The sequence below is a fragment of the Littorina saxatilis genome, linkage group LG4 (assembly GCF_037325665.1).
Source record: "Littorina saxatilis isolate snail1 linkage group LG4, US_GU_Lsax_2.0, whole genome shotgun sequence".
Lineage (NCBI taxonomy): Eukaryota > Metazoa > Mollusca > Gastropoda > Littorinimorpha > Littorinidae > Littorina > Littorina saxatilis.
The window spans coordinates 32,716,321-32,733,492 of NC_090248.1; the positions used below are offsets into that span (position 1 = coordinate 32,716,321).

The 17,172-nt window shown below is 40.8% G+C and overlaps 1 protein-coding gene across 1 annotated transcript in view; it reads left to right on the plus strand.

The window, feature by feature from the left end:
* Positions 1-17,172, plus strand: part of LOC138965566 (metabotropic glutamate receptor 7-like) — a 50,121-nt gene that overhangs the window by 19,551 nt on the left and 13,398 nt on the right. Inside the window, exons 4-10 of the mRNA XM_070337751.1 lie at positions 317-417; positions 8,389-8,578; positions 10,401-10,452; positions 11,275-11,459; positions 12,263-12,466; positions 15,963-16,089; positions 16,603-16,762. Coding sequence (XP_070193852.1) covers positions 317-417; positions 8,389-8,578; positions 10,401-10,452; positions 11,275-11,459; positions 12,263-12,466; positions 15,963-16,089; positions 16,603-16,762 — 1,019 coding nt within the window. The remainder of the gene's footprint in view (positions 1-316; positions 418-8,388; positions 8,579-10,400; positions 10,453-11,274; positions 11,460-12,262; positions 12,467-15,962; positions 16,090-16,602; positions 16,763-17,172) is intronic.

Sequence of the window (17,172 nt, forward strand, 5' to 3'; positions counted from 1 at the left end):
CTTACTGTCCGGGCGTGAATTCCGGTATTCATAACAGCCGTCCAGCACCAAAACGAGGCGCCATTGCTGTTGAGGCCAAGTCCACGAAAATAAATTCTTTGAAAATTTCTCACGCTCGACAGAAAGCAGCCAGGATGTTCCCGTTCGGTGAGCATTCAAATGGAAGTATGCTTGTACTATATGTAGACGCTCGGGGAGCTCTGTGATGGTTTACGGGAGGCTTACTGTGCCTTTAAGGACAGGCTTTACACTCTGGGCGCCACGATTTGCCTGGCAGTGATTCTCAGGGACAATGTGTTTGTACCCGTGTTTGCAGGTGTGTGCATAGCAGAGTCCAAGATCATCCCTCGAAACGCGGAGGACGCGGATTACGAAAGCATCATAAAAGCCCTACTGGACAGGGGCAACCCAGCAAAGGTACGTAGTATGTCTCAAATTAGCATCAATATCAACTTTTGTGTGTGTGTTTTTTGTGTGCATAGTTTCCTAACAAGAAATATCGGCGGTGTCCAAATGAATTCTTATTTTTATAGCCGCCTTTATGTAAATAAAGTGGCGATATAGGTTTCGCTCTGTCTGTTTGTTCGTTTGTCCCACTAGAGTTTAGACTTGTGTCAATTGAGCTCAAATTTGGTGAGTAGCTTGGAATTGTGGGGCGTATGTTCCTAACTTTAGTCAAACTGGAGATATTACCTTTACACGTTTTACCCACCTAGCCAGGGGAAAAAGAAGCCAAAAGGCGGCTCAATGAAAGGTTTCACATGAGGATGCGCGTCTCGACCTAACACTTGACGTCGAAGAAATGTGCTGGTGAGACCTGGGACCTTTATACACGAAGCATGGGAGCTTTTACAAAGCATGGGTGTGTACACTAGTCAGATAACATATTTTTAAATTTGTTTCAGTTGTTGTCAAAGACATTTTCAATTTAAAGTGAACTTGTACGTCAACGCGTACGTCTGGGGGTTGAAACATCTTGAATAATAGGACACGAACGTGACGAATAACGGGAATTTCCGATTTCCGATTGGCCACAAATCATGTCTTGCTCGAACAATACTCATGCAAAACTCATCATTTTCAAAACAAAATTTGACAAATGGTATACAACAATGTCTATCATATGGTTTTAGAAACAAAGATCTCGTTTTAATGCACACACAAAAAAAAGTTTTTGGAATATTATTCATGTATGTTATATGATCAATCTGCAACACGTGAGTCAAGTATTTACATTTAGTCAAGTTTTGACTAAATGTTTTAACGTAGAGGGGGGAATCGAGACGAGGGTCGTGGTGTATGTGCGTGTGTGTCTGTGTGTGTGTGTGTGTGTGTGTGTCTGTGTCTGTGTGTGTGTGTAGAGCGATTCAGACTAAACTACTGGACCGATCTTTATGAAATTTGACATGAGAGTTCCTGGGTATGATATCCCCATACATTTTTTTCATTTTTTTGATAAATGTCTTTGATGACGTCATATCCGGCTTTTCGTGAAAGTTGAGGCGGCACTGTCACGCTCTCATTTTTCAACCAAATTGGTTGAAATTTTGGTCAAGTAATGTTCGACGAAGCCCGGACTTCGGTATTGCATTTCAGCGTGGTGGCTTAAAAATTAATTTATGACTTTGGTCATTAAAAATCTGAAAATTGTAAAAAAAAAATTTTTTTGATAAAACGATCCAAATTTACGTTTATTTTATTCTCCATCATTTGCTGATTCCAAAAACATATAAATATGTTATATTCGGATTAAAAACAAGCTCTGAAAATTAAATATATAAAAATTATTATCAAAATTAAATTGTCCAAATCAATTTAAAAACACTTTCATCTTATTCCTTGTCGGTTCCTGATTCCAAAAACATATAGATATGATATGTGTGGATTAAAAACACGCTCAGAAAGTTAAAACGAAGAGAGGTACAGAAAAGCGTGCTATCCTTCTCAGCGCAACTACTAAACCGCTCTTCTTGTCAATTTCACTGCCTATGCCGTGAGCGGTGGACTGACGATGCTACGAGTATACGGTCTTGCTGCGTTGCATTGCGTTCAGTTTCATTCTGTGAGTTCGACAGCTACTTGACTAAATGTTGTATTTTCGCCTTACGCGACTTGTTTTTTTTTATAACGCGTTCAATGACCAATGTTTCGATGACGCAGTAGGGTTGGACACGGGTCAACTGTGTGCTGACCCAGAGGCGGTATCCATGTCCCACCCCCGTGTCACCACGCGCTCTCGCTCTCTCTCCCTGTGGTTTAAGGCCAATGGAACCTCTTGAAACCCTTTGTAATGTCTTTGTTTATTTTCTTCCCTATTTTCTTCGCATTTTTTGTTTTATTAAATATATTTTTTTCACTGTTTTCAGGAGATTCATGTCGCTCATTCTGCAAAGGTGGGCTGTAATCTTTTTGAATAATGTACAGCTTTTTTTCTTTTGTTTGTTTCAAACCTGTCCTGTTACGGATTTCTTCCATTTTTTTCCGTTTCCTTTTTCTCTTTTTTACATTCAGTCAAGTAATGACTGAATGTTTTAACATTGGCGGAGAGTGAGGTCTGTCTCCCGATGTATGTGTGTGTATCATTATGTATGTATGTATGTGTAAATGAGTGTGTGTGTGTGTGTGACAAGCAATTCTCAGAAACTACCCGACGGATTTTCTTGAAAAGTGATGCATACAGTACCCGGCGAAAAAAACGCAACTCATTCGCGCCCACCGTTGCAAGTGTATTTTGGTCATTTTCAAATTGTCGTAAAATATGAACCCGATAAGTTACATAAAAAAGGAAGACAGACTCGTGGAGGATAGTTTACTGGCTGTACGATTAGTGCATACTATTTAATCGTTTTCCTTTTTACATTTAGTCAAGTTTTGACTAAATGTTTTAACGTAGAGGAGGGAATTGAGACGAGGGTCGTGGTGTATGTGTGTGTGTGTCTGTGTGTGTGTGTGTGTGTGTGTGTGTGTGTAGAGCGATTCAGACTAAACTACTGAACCGATCTTTATGAAATTTGACATGAGAGTTCCTGGGTATGATATCCCCATACGTTTTTTTCATTTTTTTAATAAATGTCTTTGATAACGTCATATCCGGCTTTTCGTGAAAGTTGAGGCGGCACTGTCACGCTCTCATTTTTCAACCAAATTGGTTGAAAGTTTGGTCAAGTAATCTTCGACGAAGCCCGGACTTCGGTATTGCATTTCAGCGTGGTGGCTTAAAAATTAATTAATGACTTTGGTCATTAAAAATCTGAAAATTGTAAAAAAAAAAAATTTTTATAAAACGATCCAAATTTACATTCATCTTATTTTCCATCATTTTCTGATTCCAAAAACATATAAATATGTTATATTCGGATTAAAAACAAGCTCTGAAAATTAAAAATATAAAAATTATTATCAAAATTAAATTTTCCAAATCAATTTAAAAACACTTTTATCTTATTCCTTGTCGGTTTCTGATTCCAAAAACATATAGATATGTTATGTTTGGATTAAAAACACGCTCAGAAAGTTAAAACGAAGAGAGGTACAGAAAAGCGTGCTATCCTTCTCAGCGCAACTACCACCCCGCTCTTCTTGTCAATTTCACTGCCTTTGCCATTAGCGGTGGACTGACGATGCTACGAGTATACGGCCTTGCTGAAAAATTGCATTGCGTTCAGTTTCATTCTGTGAGTTCGACAGCTACTTGACTAAATGTTGTATTTTCGCCTTACGCGACTTGTTTTACCTTTTCATAAACTGTGTTATACAGGGTTGGGGTCAAGCGAGTCGTGATTGCAGGCGAGCATGTCAGTTCGACTCACTACACAATTCGTAAAATTGCATATGTTTCAACCAGGTAAAGACAGTTGTGGAGGAAATTCATCTCCTTACATGATCATTTAAATTAAATGATTCGCCAAAGCGTAACATAGTTACAATAATGAACATAAATCACTTGGTGTTAAAAAGGGTTGTTTGGAAAAAGCTCCTTCAGGCGCAACACAATTCGTAAAAATGTATATTTTTCAACCAGGTTAAGACAAGTTTGGAGGAAATTCATTTCTCAATATGATCATTTCATTAGAATTATTCGCCAAATCGTTACATTATCGCAGTTTGGGACAACGATCTTCAAAGTGACAGTGGGCGTCTGTTTCAGCACTGCGAAGCGGACCTGCACATCTTCGGGACTTTGCTTGTTCGTTTGTCTGTTTATTTATGTGCGAGTGTGTATCGATGGCGATGTGTTTGTGTGTGTGTGTATTTGTGTTTATTAGTGTGTATGTATGTGTTAAGGGAGGGGGGACGTATGCGTTTGGCTTCATAGTAGCCTACTTTCTCACGAAGCACAGCGCTAGGAGGTCACTGGTTAAAAAAAAGAAAAAAAGAAAAAAGAGCAGGATTTTTTTTTCTAATTATAGCATGTTCGTGTAAAACAGACACGTGGTCACAAAAAGCATCCGATTTTAAAACAAATCATAACGCGATTCCGTGCGAAGGAGCTTTTACCCAAACAACCCTTTTAACACCGTTTAAGTGATTTATGTTAATTTTTGTAATTATGTTACGCTTTGGCGAATAATTCTAATTAAATGACCGGTAATTTTTAATGAGTTGGGGCATTCTGACCAATCACAGGATCTGTTTCATTCAAACGCCAACTTGATTGAATTACAATATGCATTAATCGTACAGCCAATAAAGTAGTCTCCACGAGTCTGTCTTCCTTTTTTATGTAACATCTGGTTCATATTTTACGACAATTTGAAAATGACGAAATATCACTTGCAACAGTGGGCGTGAATGAGTTGCGTTTCTTTCGCCGGACACTGTACATTGCTGAGGATATTTGCTTGTGTCGTTTTTCTCCGATTTTTGATAGGGCTATTTGATGACGTCATATTTGACCGTTTGCAAAAGTTGAGGCGGCACTCTTACGGCTACAGTTTTTCATCAATTTCTTTGACATTTTCATGACATGATCTTCAATTAAGTGCGGACTATGGAATTGCAATTCAGCTTGGTACCTTGACAATTCGTTTATAAAATGTTCACTCAAAGTTAGCCAAATTTGTTGATTTCTTAAAAGTCAATATTTGAACCACAAAGGTGACACCAATGTATTCTGAATTGCCTCCTGTATTCGAAAATATAAAATGTTGTTGTGTTTGATTGAAAAATGGGCTTAACATGAAGAAAACCGTATAGTGACTTTCTTTATTGTTTGAAAAAGACGCATAGCATTGCAATTGCTCTCTCTCTCTCTCTCTCTCTCTCTCTCTCTCTCTCTGACCTCTCTCTCTCTCTCTCTCTCTCTCTCTCTCGCTCTCTTTCTCTCTGCCTGCCTGCCTGCCTCCCTGCCTGCCTGCCTGCCTGTCTCTCTCTCTGTCTCTCTCTCTCTGTCTCTCTCTCTCTCTCTTTCTTTCTCTCTCCCCCCCTCTCTCTCTCTCTCTCTGCCTGCCTGCCTGCCTGCCTGCCTCTGTCTCTGTCTGTCTCTCTATCTCTGTCTCTGTCTGTCTCTCTCTCTCTGTGTTTGTCCCAGAGAGTTAAAGAGAACCGGGCGTATTTCAGTGCCATCGCTTGACAGAATGATTAATCTCGCCTCGGCGTTCTTTATTTAAAAAAAAGAAAACAAAATAAAACAATTTTTTATTCAGTTAAACATGGTACAGTAGTAAAACGAGAAATAATAGGGTCACGAACTCAAGCGAACGCTTATATTACGTGCCCTTATATTACGTGTTTTTACATTCAGTCAAGTAATAACTGAATGTCTTAACATTGGCGGAGAGTGAGGTTTGTCTCCCGATGTGTATGAGTGTGTGTGTGTGTGTGTGTGTGTGTGTGTGTGTGTGTGTGTGTGTGTGTGTGTGTGTGTGACAAGCATTTCTCAGAAACTACCCGACGGATTTTCTTGAAAATTGATGCATACATTGCTGGGGGCATTTGCTTTTGTCATGTTTCTCCGATTTTTGATAGTGCTATTTGATGACGTCATATTTGACCGTTTGCAAAAGCTGAGGCGGCACTCTCACGGCTAAAGTTTTTCATCAATTTCTTTGAAATTTTCGTTTCATGATCTTCGATTAAGTGCGGACTATGGAATTGCATTTCAGCTTGGTACCTTGACAATTCGTTTATAAAATGTTCACTCAATGTTAGCGAAATTTGTCGATTTCTTAAAAGTCGATATTTGAAGCACAAAGGTGACACCATTGTATTCTGTATTGCCTCCTGTATCCGAAAATATAAAGTTTTGTTGTGTTGGATTGAAATAGACTTAAAATGAAGAAAACCGTTAAATAGCCTTTTTCTTTATTGTGAGATGAAAACACAAACAAATACCATTCCTCTATTCCTTATCTTGTCCTGATTCCAAAAATATATAGTTGTATGGTGTTTGGCGAAAGGAAAACGGGCGTATTTTAGCCTGCATCAATTTGCTTGACTGAATGGTTAATTACGCCTCAGCGTTCTTGTTTTGTTGGAAAAGGGAGATATGTTTCTCTTTGCGTTGGTGATTAAACGGTTCATTTTTTTGACTGACCGGCCTCCCTACCCGGTCGCCAAAATAGTTAAGGTACACACCTGCACAAACCCACACACACACACACACACACACACACACACACACACACACACACACACACACACACACACACACACACACACACACACACACACACACACACACACATATATATATTAACCACGACCTTCGTCTCGATTCCCAGTCTATGTTGAAACATTTAGTCAAAACTTGACTAAATGTAAAAATTAAACGTTCGAAAGATTTTAATCCCGATCCTGTGTGATTCCTATAACAGGTGGGCTTGAAGCTTGCCAACGAGGACATCTCGCGAAATAAACAACATAAAGATCTGAAACAAAATAGAGATCTGAAGCAAAATAAGGAACTGATTTATTAACTGCTGACGTTTCAACATCAAGAATCCAAATTGAGATTGGTTACAAAAAAAGAAACATTCAAGTGACATTTCCTGTGTGATTCCTATACAGGGCGGCGAGATGTTTGCCAATGAGAACAACTCGCAAAATAAACGAAATAAAGATCTGAAGCAAATAAACTGCTGACGTTTGAAAATCAAGAATCAAACATACGAATGGTTTAAAACAAAAAGAAGAAGAAAGAAAACAAACAAAAAACACTCGAATGATTTTTAACCCATTGCTGTGTGCTTCCTATAACAGGTGAGTGTGATGTTTGCCAACGAGGACAACTCACGAAATAAACACAATAAAGATCTGAAGCAAATAAGCTACTGACGTTTCAAAAACAAGAATAAACATACGAATGGTTTAAAAAAAAAAGTTAAAACCCTCGAATGATTTTAAAACCCATTGCTGTGTGATTGCTATACAGGTTGGCGTGATGTTCGCCAACGAGGACAACTCGCGAAGTAAACAACATAAAGATCTGAAGCAAAATAAAGATCTGAAGCAAAATAAAGATCTGAAGCAAAATAAAGATCTGAAGCAAAATAAAGATCTGAAGCAAAATAAAGATCTGAAGCAAAATAAAGATCTGAAGCAAAATAAAGATATGAAGCAAAATAAAGATCTGAAACAAAATAAAGATCTGAAGCAAAATAAAGATCTGAAGCAAATTAAAGATATGAAGCAAAATAAAGACATGAAGCAAAATAAAGATCTGAAGCAAAATAAAGATCTGAAGCAAAATAAAGATATGAAGCAAAATAAAGATCTGAAGCAAAATAAAGATCTGAACTGAAGCAAAATAAAGATCTGAACTGAAGCAAAATAAAGATATGAAGCAAAATAAAGATCTGAACCAAATAAAGATCTGAACTGAAGCAAAATAAAGATCTGAAGCAAAATAAAGATCTGAAGCAAAATAAAGATCTGAAACAAAATAAAGATCTGAACTGAAGCAAAATAAAGATCTGAAGCAAAATAAAGATCTGAACTGAAGCAAAATAAAGATCTGAACTGAAGCAAAATAAAGATATGAAGCAAAAGAAAGATCTGAAGCAAAAGAAAGATCTGAAGCAAAATAAAGATCTGAACCAAAATAAAGATCTGAAGCAAAATACAGATCTGAACTGAAGCAAAATAAAGATCTGAAGCAAAATAAAGATCTGAACTGAAGCAAAATAAAGATCTGAAGCAAAATAAAGATCTGAACCAAATAAAGATCTGAACTGAAGCAAAATAAAGATCTGAAGCAAAATAAAGATCTGAAGCAAAATAAAGATCTGAAACAAAATAAAGATCTGAAGCAAAATAAAGATCTGAAGCAAAATAAAGATATGATTTATCAACTGCTGACGTTTCAAAATCAAAAATCACAAAACAGAATGGAAAAACACACACGTTCGAATGATTTTTAATCCCGATCCTGTGTGATCTATACAACAGGTGGGGGTGATGTTCGCCAACGAGGACAACTCGAAGCACTTCGTCGCGGCGCTGGCCCGACTCAACAGGACGCACGACCTCAAGCTGCTGGCTTCTGACAGCTGGGGGGCCAAGATCCACCCCGTCGAAGACCAGGAAGAGGCCGCTGTGGGCACCATCACCATCCTGGTCAAGCGGAAGGACGTTAAAGGTCAGGCCATAGATCAGCTGAGACTTCTGCTGAGATAGAATTAAAAGACAATTCTGACTTAAAAAAAAAACATTCCTCCAAAAACGGAGTAAGAGTGCCTAACATGATTCAGCCGGGGGGGTGGGGGGGGGGGGGTGGGGGTGTTTTCCAGATGAGTTGTTGCCGGGAGAAGGTTTGTGTTGTTTAATATCGCTTTACAGTGGAATCAGTTTATTTCGAACTTTTAGTCATTCGTCACTTTTCTACGATAGTTTCTAGTCTCTCCTCTTTTCTTTTCATTACATTTAGTCAAGTTTTGACTAAATGTTTTAACATAGTTTTTATTTTCCTTTTATTCTTTGATATTTGTTTGCTGAAGAAGACGTTCAGGTCCATGTAGTTACATGTGTATGTGCAGCCAACCGTGAAGATGGATCCTGTTTTCAATGTTTCTGTCTGTGGCGAAAGAGTTGGTAGTTCACAATTCACGGAAATGCGCAATAAAATATGTTTGCTGCATACGAAATATCAACAGAGGTCACCTATGAGTGGATTCTTCTGCGTTCATGGGCTGCAACTCCCATGTACACTCTTGTCTTTGCATGAATCGGTTTTTTACGAGTATGACCATTTGTGTACGTGTATGACCGTTTTCCCTCGCAAATTTGGGCAGGCCTACTCCAATTTCGGGGGATGAATGCTTCGCATTTTTATGTTTCTATAACGTAATAACCCACCAAACGCCGAGATGGAATACAGGATATTTTCTGTGCGTACTTGGTCTTATGCTTGCGTGTACACACAAAGGAGGGTAAGGCACCAGCAGGTGATTGGAAAAATATCCCCCCTTTACTCACCAGGCTTCGTGTACACTACATTGGGGTGTGCACGTTAAAGATCCCACGATTGACAAAAGGGTCTTTGCAGGCAAAATTGTATAGGCATAGATAAAAATGTCCACCAAAATACCCGTGTGACTTGGAATAATAGGCCGTGAAAAGTAGGATATGCGCCGAAATGGCTGCGATCTGCAGGCCGATGTGAATGCGTGATGTTTTGTGTAAAATATTCCATCTCACACGGCATAAATAAATCCCTGCGCCTTGAATATGTGCGCGATATAAATTGCATAAAATAAAAAAAATAAAAAAAAATAAAAAATCCCTGCGCTTAGAACTGTACCCACGGAATACGCGCGATATAAGCCTCATATTGATTGATTGATTGAGTCGGGATTTCAGCACTCAACCTTCCACATTGGATGCCGACGCCTTATCAACTAGGCCATTGCAACCGTTAGATAGACGAATCAATTTCTGTTATAATCTAGCCTTAGAGTAGCCTGGGTCGGACCTGGGCGATCACCTCATTATCCAGTCCTTAAAGTTCCTGGCCTGCGTCGAGTGGATTCTGCTTTTTGGACCGCCGTCATTACCCGTCTCATCTAGATCATCAAAAGGCAGAGACTTTCCCGTGTACACGATTCGGCTCACCATCTTATATTTGGCCAGGCTAGTACATCTTATATTTGGCCAGGCTAGTACATTGAATACAACCATCCCTCCACTTGGTTGCATACCCAGAATCAATACAGTGTTCTAGATGATCGAACGTGTAGCAAAGACCTGTAAGTGTACGTGTAGATATTGCGTCACCCGTGACTCACTTTTTTTCTCCAATGTTCCAAATGCATGCGTTGTTTTGCTCCCACCAAGACTGCAGATCTTGGCAAACGCGTGACGTAAAAACAAGATATGATGACGTTACCCGTACACGTTCCCGTACACGTCCTGAAAAGTGCTGATCTAGATCTTGCTAATGACCAGTCCCCTGTTTCTTACAGGCGAGATTGGCGAGTGGGGCGAGGAAGTACCGTTTCTTGGGAACATCTCGCCGCGAGTGACGCTAGCCGACGCTAGCCGACGCTAGGTAGCTTTGGGCTTGCTCGCTTGGCGAGAAAACATGGCGGCCACGCAGCTGCCCATCCGATTGGCTGTCCATGTTTTTTTACCGACAAGTGCAGACGACCTTTTCGGAATCAACCAATGGTGTTTAATTCTTGCGTAGCTAGCCATAAAACCGTTTCAAAGACAATCTCGCCTCCTAGCTTCGCGAGCGGCTAGCCGAAAGAATATCTCGCCTGAAAGAAACACGCGACTGGCTTCTGTCTGTGAAGAGTGGGAATTCTGTTTTTAATCCATGTTTTTTAACTGACACCGGTTTCAGTCAGCAAAAGCAGTTCATCCAAAATTCCAACTCGAAAGAAGCAGTCAGGATGTTGTTGTTTGTGTTGTTGTTGTTGTCGTGTGCTTTGTGCCATTCTTCTTCTTCTTCAACCTAAATCATGCCTCATCTTCATCATCATCATCATCATCATCATCATCATCATCATCATCGTCGTCATCTTTATCAACACGTGTTTAAGTTTTCCGACCTCCTTTTTTATTTTTTTTTTTACTTTTTAAATTTTATCATTGTGTGTTTGTGCGTCCCAAGGACAGATTCAGTAAGAAAAGGCGTAGCCTTAAATCTTAATCCTTGTTAAATAAAGTTCAATTTAATTCAATTCAATTCAATTCAGCGTTCGCCTGGTATGTTTCCAAGTCGCGGAATTGGTCTTACCCAAAGAAAATGCCTGGGAAGATCTGAAATAGTTAACCAAACAGTTTTCGCGGGAAGGACTGTACTTTTAAACTATGATGTCTTATACTTTGTAGCCTAAATTATCCTACGAAAACCAGCCATTCACTTATATCATCATCATCTTGTTTTTCAGAGTTCGACGACTATTTCCTGAACCTGACGCTAGACAACAACAGACGCAATCCTTGGTTCCCCGAGTTCTGGGCTGAAATTTTTAACTGTACTAAGAATGGCACTGGCGGGAAAAGCAAGTGTTCTGGTATGTCCATCAGAATACCCTCCACCACGGAATGAGCCGGATGTTACCTTGCGCGGTTCTGCGCTAGGCCTAATATACGTCCGGGGGGTGTCAGGTATCAGTGTGAGGATCACCTTCGTCACAGGCTTATAACTCGAAAAGTGTTCGCTCTTTTCTAAAACGGTTTTCATAACTGGATAGAGCATAAAAAAGGTCTTGAAGAAAATGTAAAAATATGAAAATCATGCTAAGGTGACATGCGACTCATTCCGTGGTGGAGGGTCATTATCTTCCCACATTAATTGCTGGTACCGGTACCATTTATTTTGTTGCTGAGAAGTTGAGATCGAATGCAACAATTAATCAAACTGTTGAGACTAGGTTATTCAATAAAGGGACGAGTATGTGGATAGTGAGTACAATTAGGTAGCGGTGATTAAATCGAAATATTGATCTTTTTTTTTAAAACACTGTCCTGCCTCTGCTCTTAATGTAAGAAGGAAGAACAAAGCAATACAATACAAAACAAAGCAAACAAGAACAAAACATTCTGTCAACACCAGTGCAAAAGTGTCAGAAATAATTATACCCAAAACAAATCTTTAACAATCAAACGAACAAACAAACAAACAGACAAACATTCAAACAAACAAACAAAACGTAAACAAGTTAGGCTTATTTGTTGTTTGCGTTATCTTGTTCTTGAGCTTTTTGTTTTTACAACGATGTGACAAACACGAGGTTTCAACGTAAATGTTCGATTGTTCCGTAAAGTTCAAAGCCCAAGTCTGATATAACCACAATAACATACTTCTCTTCTCCAGGCAGGGAAAGCCTGCGAAATTTTAACGGCTACAGGCAGGAGGGCCTGGTGCAGTTCGTGATGGACGCTGTGTACTCTTTGGCCCACGCTGTCCACAAAGCCCTTGCTGACCACTGTCCGCCGGACGGCTTTCCTGACTGCCCGCACCGCAAGAACATGACGGGGGAACGCTTACTGCAGTACATCAGGAACGTCTCCTTTACAGGTACGCTGTTGTGTTGTATTGTTGTGTGATACGGGGAAACGCTTCCTGCAGTACATCAGGAACGTCTCCTTTAAAGGTACGCTGTTGTGTTGTATTGTTGTGTGATACGGGGGAACGCTTACTGCAGTACATCAGGAACGTCTCCTTTACAGGTACGCTGTTGTGTTGTATTGTTGTGTGATACGGGGAAACGCTTCCTGCAGTACATCAGGAACGTCTCCTTTAAAGGTACGCTGTTGTGTTGTATTGTTGTGTGATACGGGGAAACGCTTCCTGCAGGACATCAGGAACGTCTCCTTTTATGGTACGCTCTTTTTACATTTAGTCAAGTTTTGACTAAATGTTTTAACATAGACGGGGAATCGAGACGAGGGTCGTGGTGTAAGTGTGTGTGTGTGTGTGTGTGTGTGTGTGTGTGTGTGTGTGTGTGTGTGTGTGTGTGTGTGTGTGTGTGTGTGTGTGCGTGCGTGTGTGTACAGCGATTCAGAGAAAACTACCGGACCGATTTTCATGAAACTTTACATGAGAGTTCCTGAGTATAATATCCCCAGACGGTTTTTTCATTTTTTTGATAACTTTCTTTGATGACGTCATATCCGGCTTTTTTTAAAGTTGAGGCACCACTGTCACGCTCTCATTTTTCAACCAAATTGGTTGAAATTTTGGTCAAGTAATCTTCGACGAAGCCCGGACTTTGGTATTGCGTTTCAGTTTGGAGGCTTAGCAATTAATTAATGAGATTAAAATCGATTTTTCGCAAACATATTTAAAATTGATTGCGTTGTATTTCTCATCTTCTCCTGAATTCAAACATATACAGATATGTCATGTTTACTCTAAAAATGTGCTCAGAATTACAGAAAATAGGTTTAAGTAGACCGGCACGGTTGGCCTAGTGGTAAGGCGTCCGCCCCGTGATCGGGAGGTCGTGGGTTCGAACCCCGGCCGGGTCATACCTAAGACTCTCCCCCGAAATCGGCGTATGGCTGCCTAAATGGCGGGGTAAAAACGGTCATACACGTAAAATTCCACTCGTGCAAAAACAAGAGTGTACGTGGGAGTTTCAGCCCACGAACACAGAAGAAGAAGAAGAATACCTAAGACTTTAAAATTGGCAATCTAGTGGCTGCTCCGCCTGGCGTCTGGCATTATGGGGTTAGTGCTAGGACTGGTTGATCCGGTGTCAGAATAATGTGACTGGGTGAGACATGAAGCCTGTGCTGCGACTTCTGTCTTGTGTGTGGCGCACGTTATATGTCAAAGCAGCACCGCCCTGATATGGCCCTTCGTGGTCGGCTGGGCGTTAAGCAAACAAACAAACAAAGGTTTAAGTAGGCCTAAGTACTACGTTTGCACGCTACGCGGAGACGAGCGTGACCCGTGTGTTGTTAGTCGAGACTATCTGAAATATAGTCGCGGCGACGACTGTTTGTTGGTGGTAATCTGTTACTTTGATGCCGACAGCTTGACTAAATGTTGTTATATCGCTTCACGCGACTTGTTTGTGTTGTTCTGTGATGCTGGCGGTGAGCTTGATTGAATTGGCCTCAAGCCTTTTATTAATTTTGCGACACAACCATCATCCAACGCTGAAGAAGGGGAACATTTCTTTCGCGAAATCTACTTCGTGAAGTCTACTGCACGAAGTTTTGGCTTTTGAGTTGTCGGTAAAAAGACTCCGCGAATTCAGCTTCTTCTTCTTCTTCTTCTTCTTCTTCTTCTTCAGCGTTCCAGAAATTCTGGTGACGTGTGAGGTTGTTTGCCCATTTGGGTTCCCCACACTATACTCTGAGAGCATAGTCAGCTTCACTCCGCTTTCGTTGGGTAGGCATGCTGGGTATTTTCGTGTTTCCATAACCCACCGAACTCCGACATGGATTACAGGATCTTTTCCGTGCGCACTTGGTCTTGTGCTTGCGTGTACACACGAAGGGGGTTAAGTCACTTAGCAGGTCTGCACATAAGTTGACCTGGGAGATCGGACAAATCTCCACTCTTAACCCACAAGGCGGCAGCGACCGGGATTCGAACTCACGACCTCCCGATTAGGATGCCGACGTCTTACCACCACGCCACTGCTTCAGGTTCAATTAAAGACGGCCTTCAGGGCTCTTCAAACTGTGCGTCCAGGCTGCGTCCGAAGAAGAAACGTACCAAACATTCCTGGAGGGAGACCCGCTACACACTAATCCTTTAGAAGATCAAGTCATGAGACGCACTAACTAAGCGTTTCATGCGTACTGGTGGCATTGAGTTTCAGAATGTTAATCGTCTGCAGGTGTCCATGCAGAATGAACAAAAAAGAACACTTGACTGGACTACGAAGGCGAGAAAATGTCTGTGTTTTAAGTATTTTAAAGGCATATATAACAATGAATCTACTGTGCTTAAGACAAAAGCTCGTTAATTTCGTTCTTTTGTTTTGATGAATTCTGGACTCATTGTGTCTATTAGTTTTCTTCTTCTTCGTCTTCTCGTTCGCTGTCTGTCGCGGATTTTGCAAAAAAAAACTGCGACAGCGGATTTTGTGAAAAATTCCTTTGTGTCTGAATCTTCCTCTCGACAAGTGACTGCGCATGCCACAAGCCTATATCTAAGATCTGCGACAAGTTAATACTTTGTGACGACCTCTGCCAACATAAAAGTCTGATTTGGTATACTACAGACAAGGCAAGGCAAGGCAAAATTTATGTCAGAAACCTCTACATGAATTTAGAAAATAAATACAATAAAAAAAAATAAAAAAACAAGAAAGAAATGTAATAATGGGACACCACACTTCGTAATTAATAAAATGTTTCTTCTTCTTTTCCGTTCATGGACTGAAACTCCAACGTTCACTCATGTTTTTGCACGAGTGGATTTGTCCGTGTATGACCGTTTTTACCCCGCCATTCAGGCAGCATACGCCGCTTTCGGGGGAAGCATGCTGCGTCTTTTCGTGTTTCTATAACCATGGATAACCATGGTTTACAGTAACCCACCGAACTCTGACATGGATTACAGGATCTTTTCCGTGCGCACTTGGTCTTGTGTGAGGGGGGATAAAGCTCTAGCAGGTCTACACATAAGTTGACCTGTGAGATCAGAAAAATCTCCACCTTTCACACACCAGGCGGCCGCGGCCGGGATTTGAAGTCATGAACTACCGATTAGGAGGCCGATGTCTTATCCACTACGCCACTGGGCGCCCGTCGTTATTAACCCCTTGACTGCCTTAGGACGGGTATACCCGTCCTGCACTTGTGCATTATTTCCATGATTAGATACTAAAAACAGATTCTTGGTTGAATTTCCTTTAAAAATAACATAGGTTTTACTTTCCTACCTACTGCCAGTTTGGAGCTAGAATTTTTTGTGAATTATTACACCCCGAACTCCAATATTCCCTGGCAGTCAGGAAGTTTTGATTGGCAGCGAAAGGGTTAATAACCGCAAATAGGTCCAACTGGATTAATAACTACATATAATTGATTATATCGCAAATGTGTTCCAGGCATAGCCGGAGACCAGGTGCAATTCAACGCCAACGGGGACGGGATGGGACGCTATGACATCTACCAGTTTCAGAAGACACCGGAGGGGGGTTACCAGTACGCACGTGTTGGCGAGTGGACGGACAGGTGATTATCTACACTGAAATATGTGGGCTGTGTGTGTGACTCTTTTAAAGAGGGTATTTTTGTGACAACTGATATCAACTGGACGAAGTCGACTTCACGAAGCTCTCTGCACGAAGGTTCGGCAATGAATTTTCGATAAAAAGACTTCGCTATGTCCCCGCTAAGTCAACTACGTGTTGGTCCGATGTCAGAATAATGTGACTGGGTGAGACATGAAGCCTGTGCTGCGACTTCTGTCTTGTGTGTGGCGCACGTTATTATGTCAAAGCAGCACCGCCCTGATATGGCCCTTCGTGGTCGGCTGGGCGTTAAACAAAGAAACAAACAAAGAAACAAACCTGTTTATTGAAAAATAACCTGCATACTTTTGTCGTTGATATTCTGTATTTGATTGTTTGGCTATGTCTGTTTTTCGCAAGATCCACTGGCATAATTGTGTAATAATGGAATCTTAGTATTATTGATTAGAAATCTGAGTTATATTGTCAGTCTCATTCGTTTTATTCTTTACAGCCTGGTGCTAGATGTGTCATCACTGCAATGGAAAAACGGTTCCACGGGGAAACCCCCAGAGTCTATCTGCAGCCAGCCGTGTCAACCAGGGGAGAGCAGAAAGAGAACCAGTCAGTGCTGCTGGATTTGCGCCCCTTGCAAAGACAACGAATTCTTGCAGGTAGCTGAATTATACAGAAACGGCGTATACAGCGGGACAATATCTATTTAATGCAAGACTTAGGAATAGAATCGGAAAGTACAAAAATTGAAGACAGACGAGACAGTTTAATATATCGTGTTTGATTTTTGTTTTTCTGTCTCTCCGCGGTCTCTCTGTCGTTCTTGTATTATAAACTCCGCAAAAACGTTATTGCGACAAATTTCGCACCCAAAATCAAGCATTAATTCCCGTGTCATTTCATTCAGACTTTCTATGCCAGTAAAGGCCGTTTACTTGCTGGATCATCTTTCGGATTAAGGGATTAAAGGTTTCTTTTCAGGGATCACGTGACCGCAGCTCAAATAAGGGTACTCTCAAGATCGACCCAACAAAAACGGAAGGGACCAATTAAAAACGACCAAAAATCA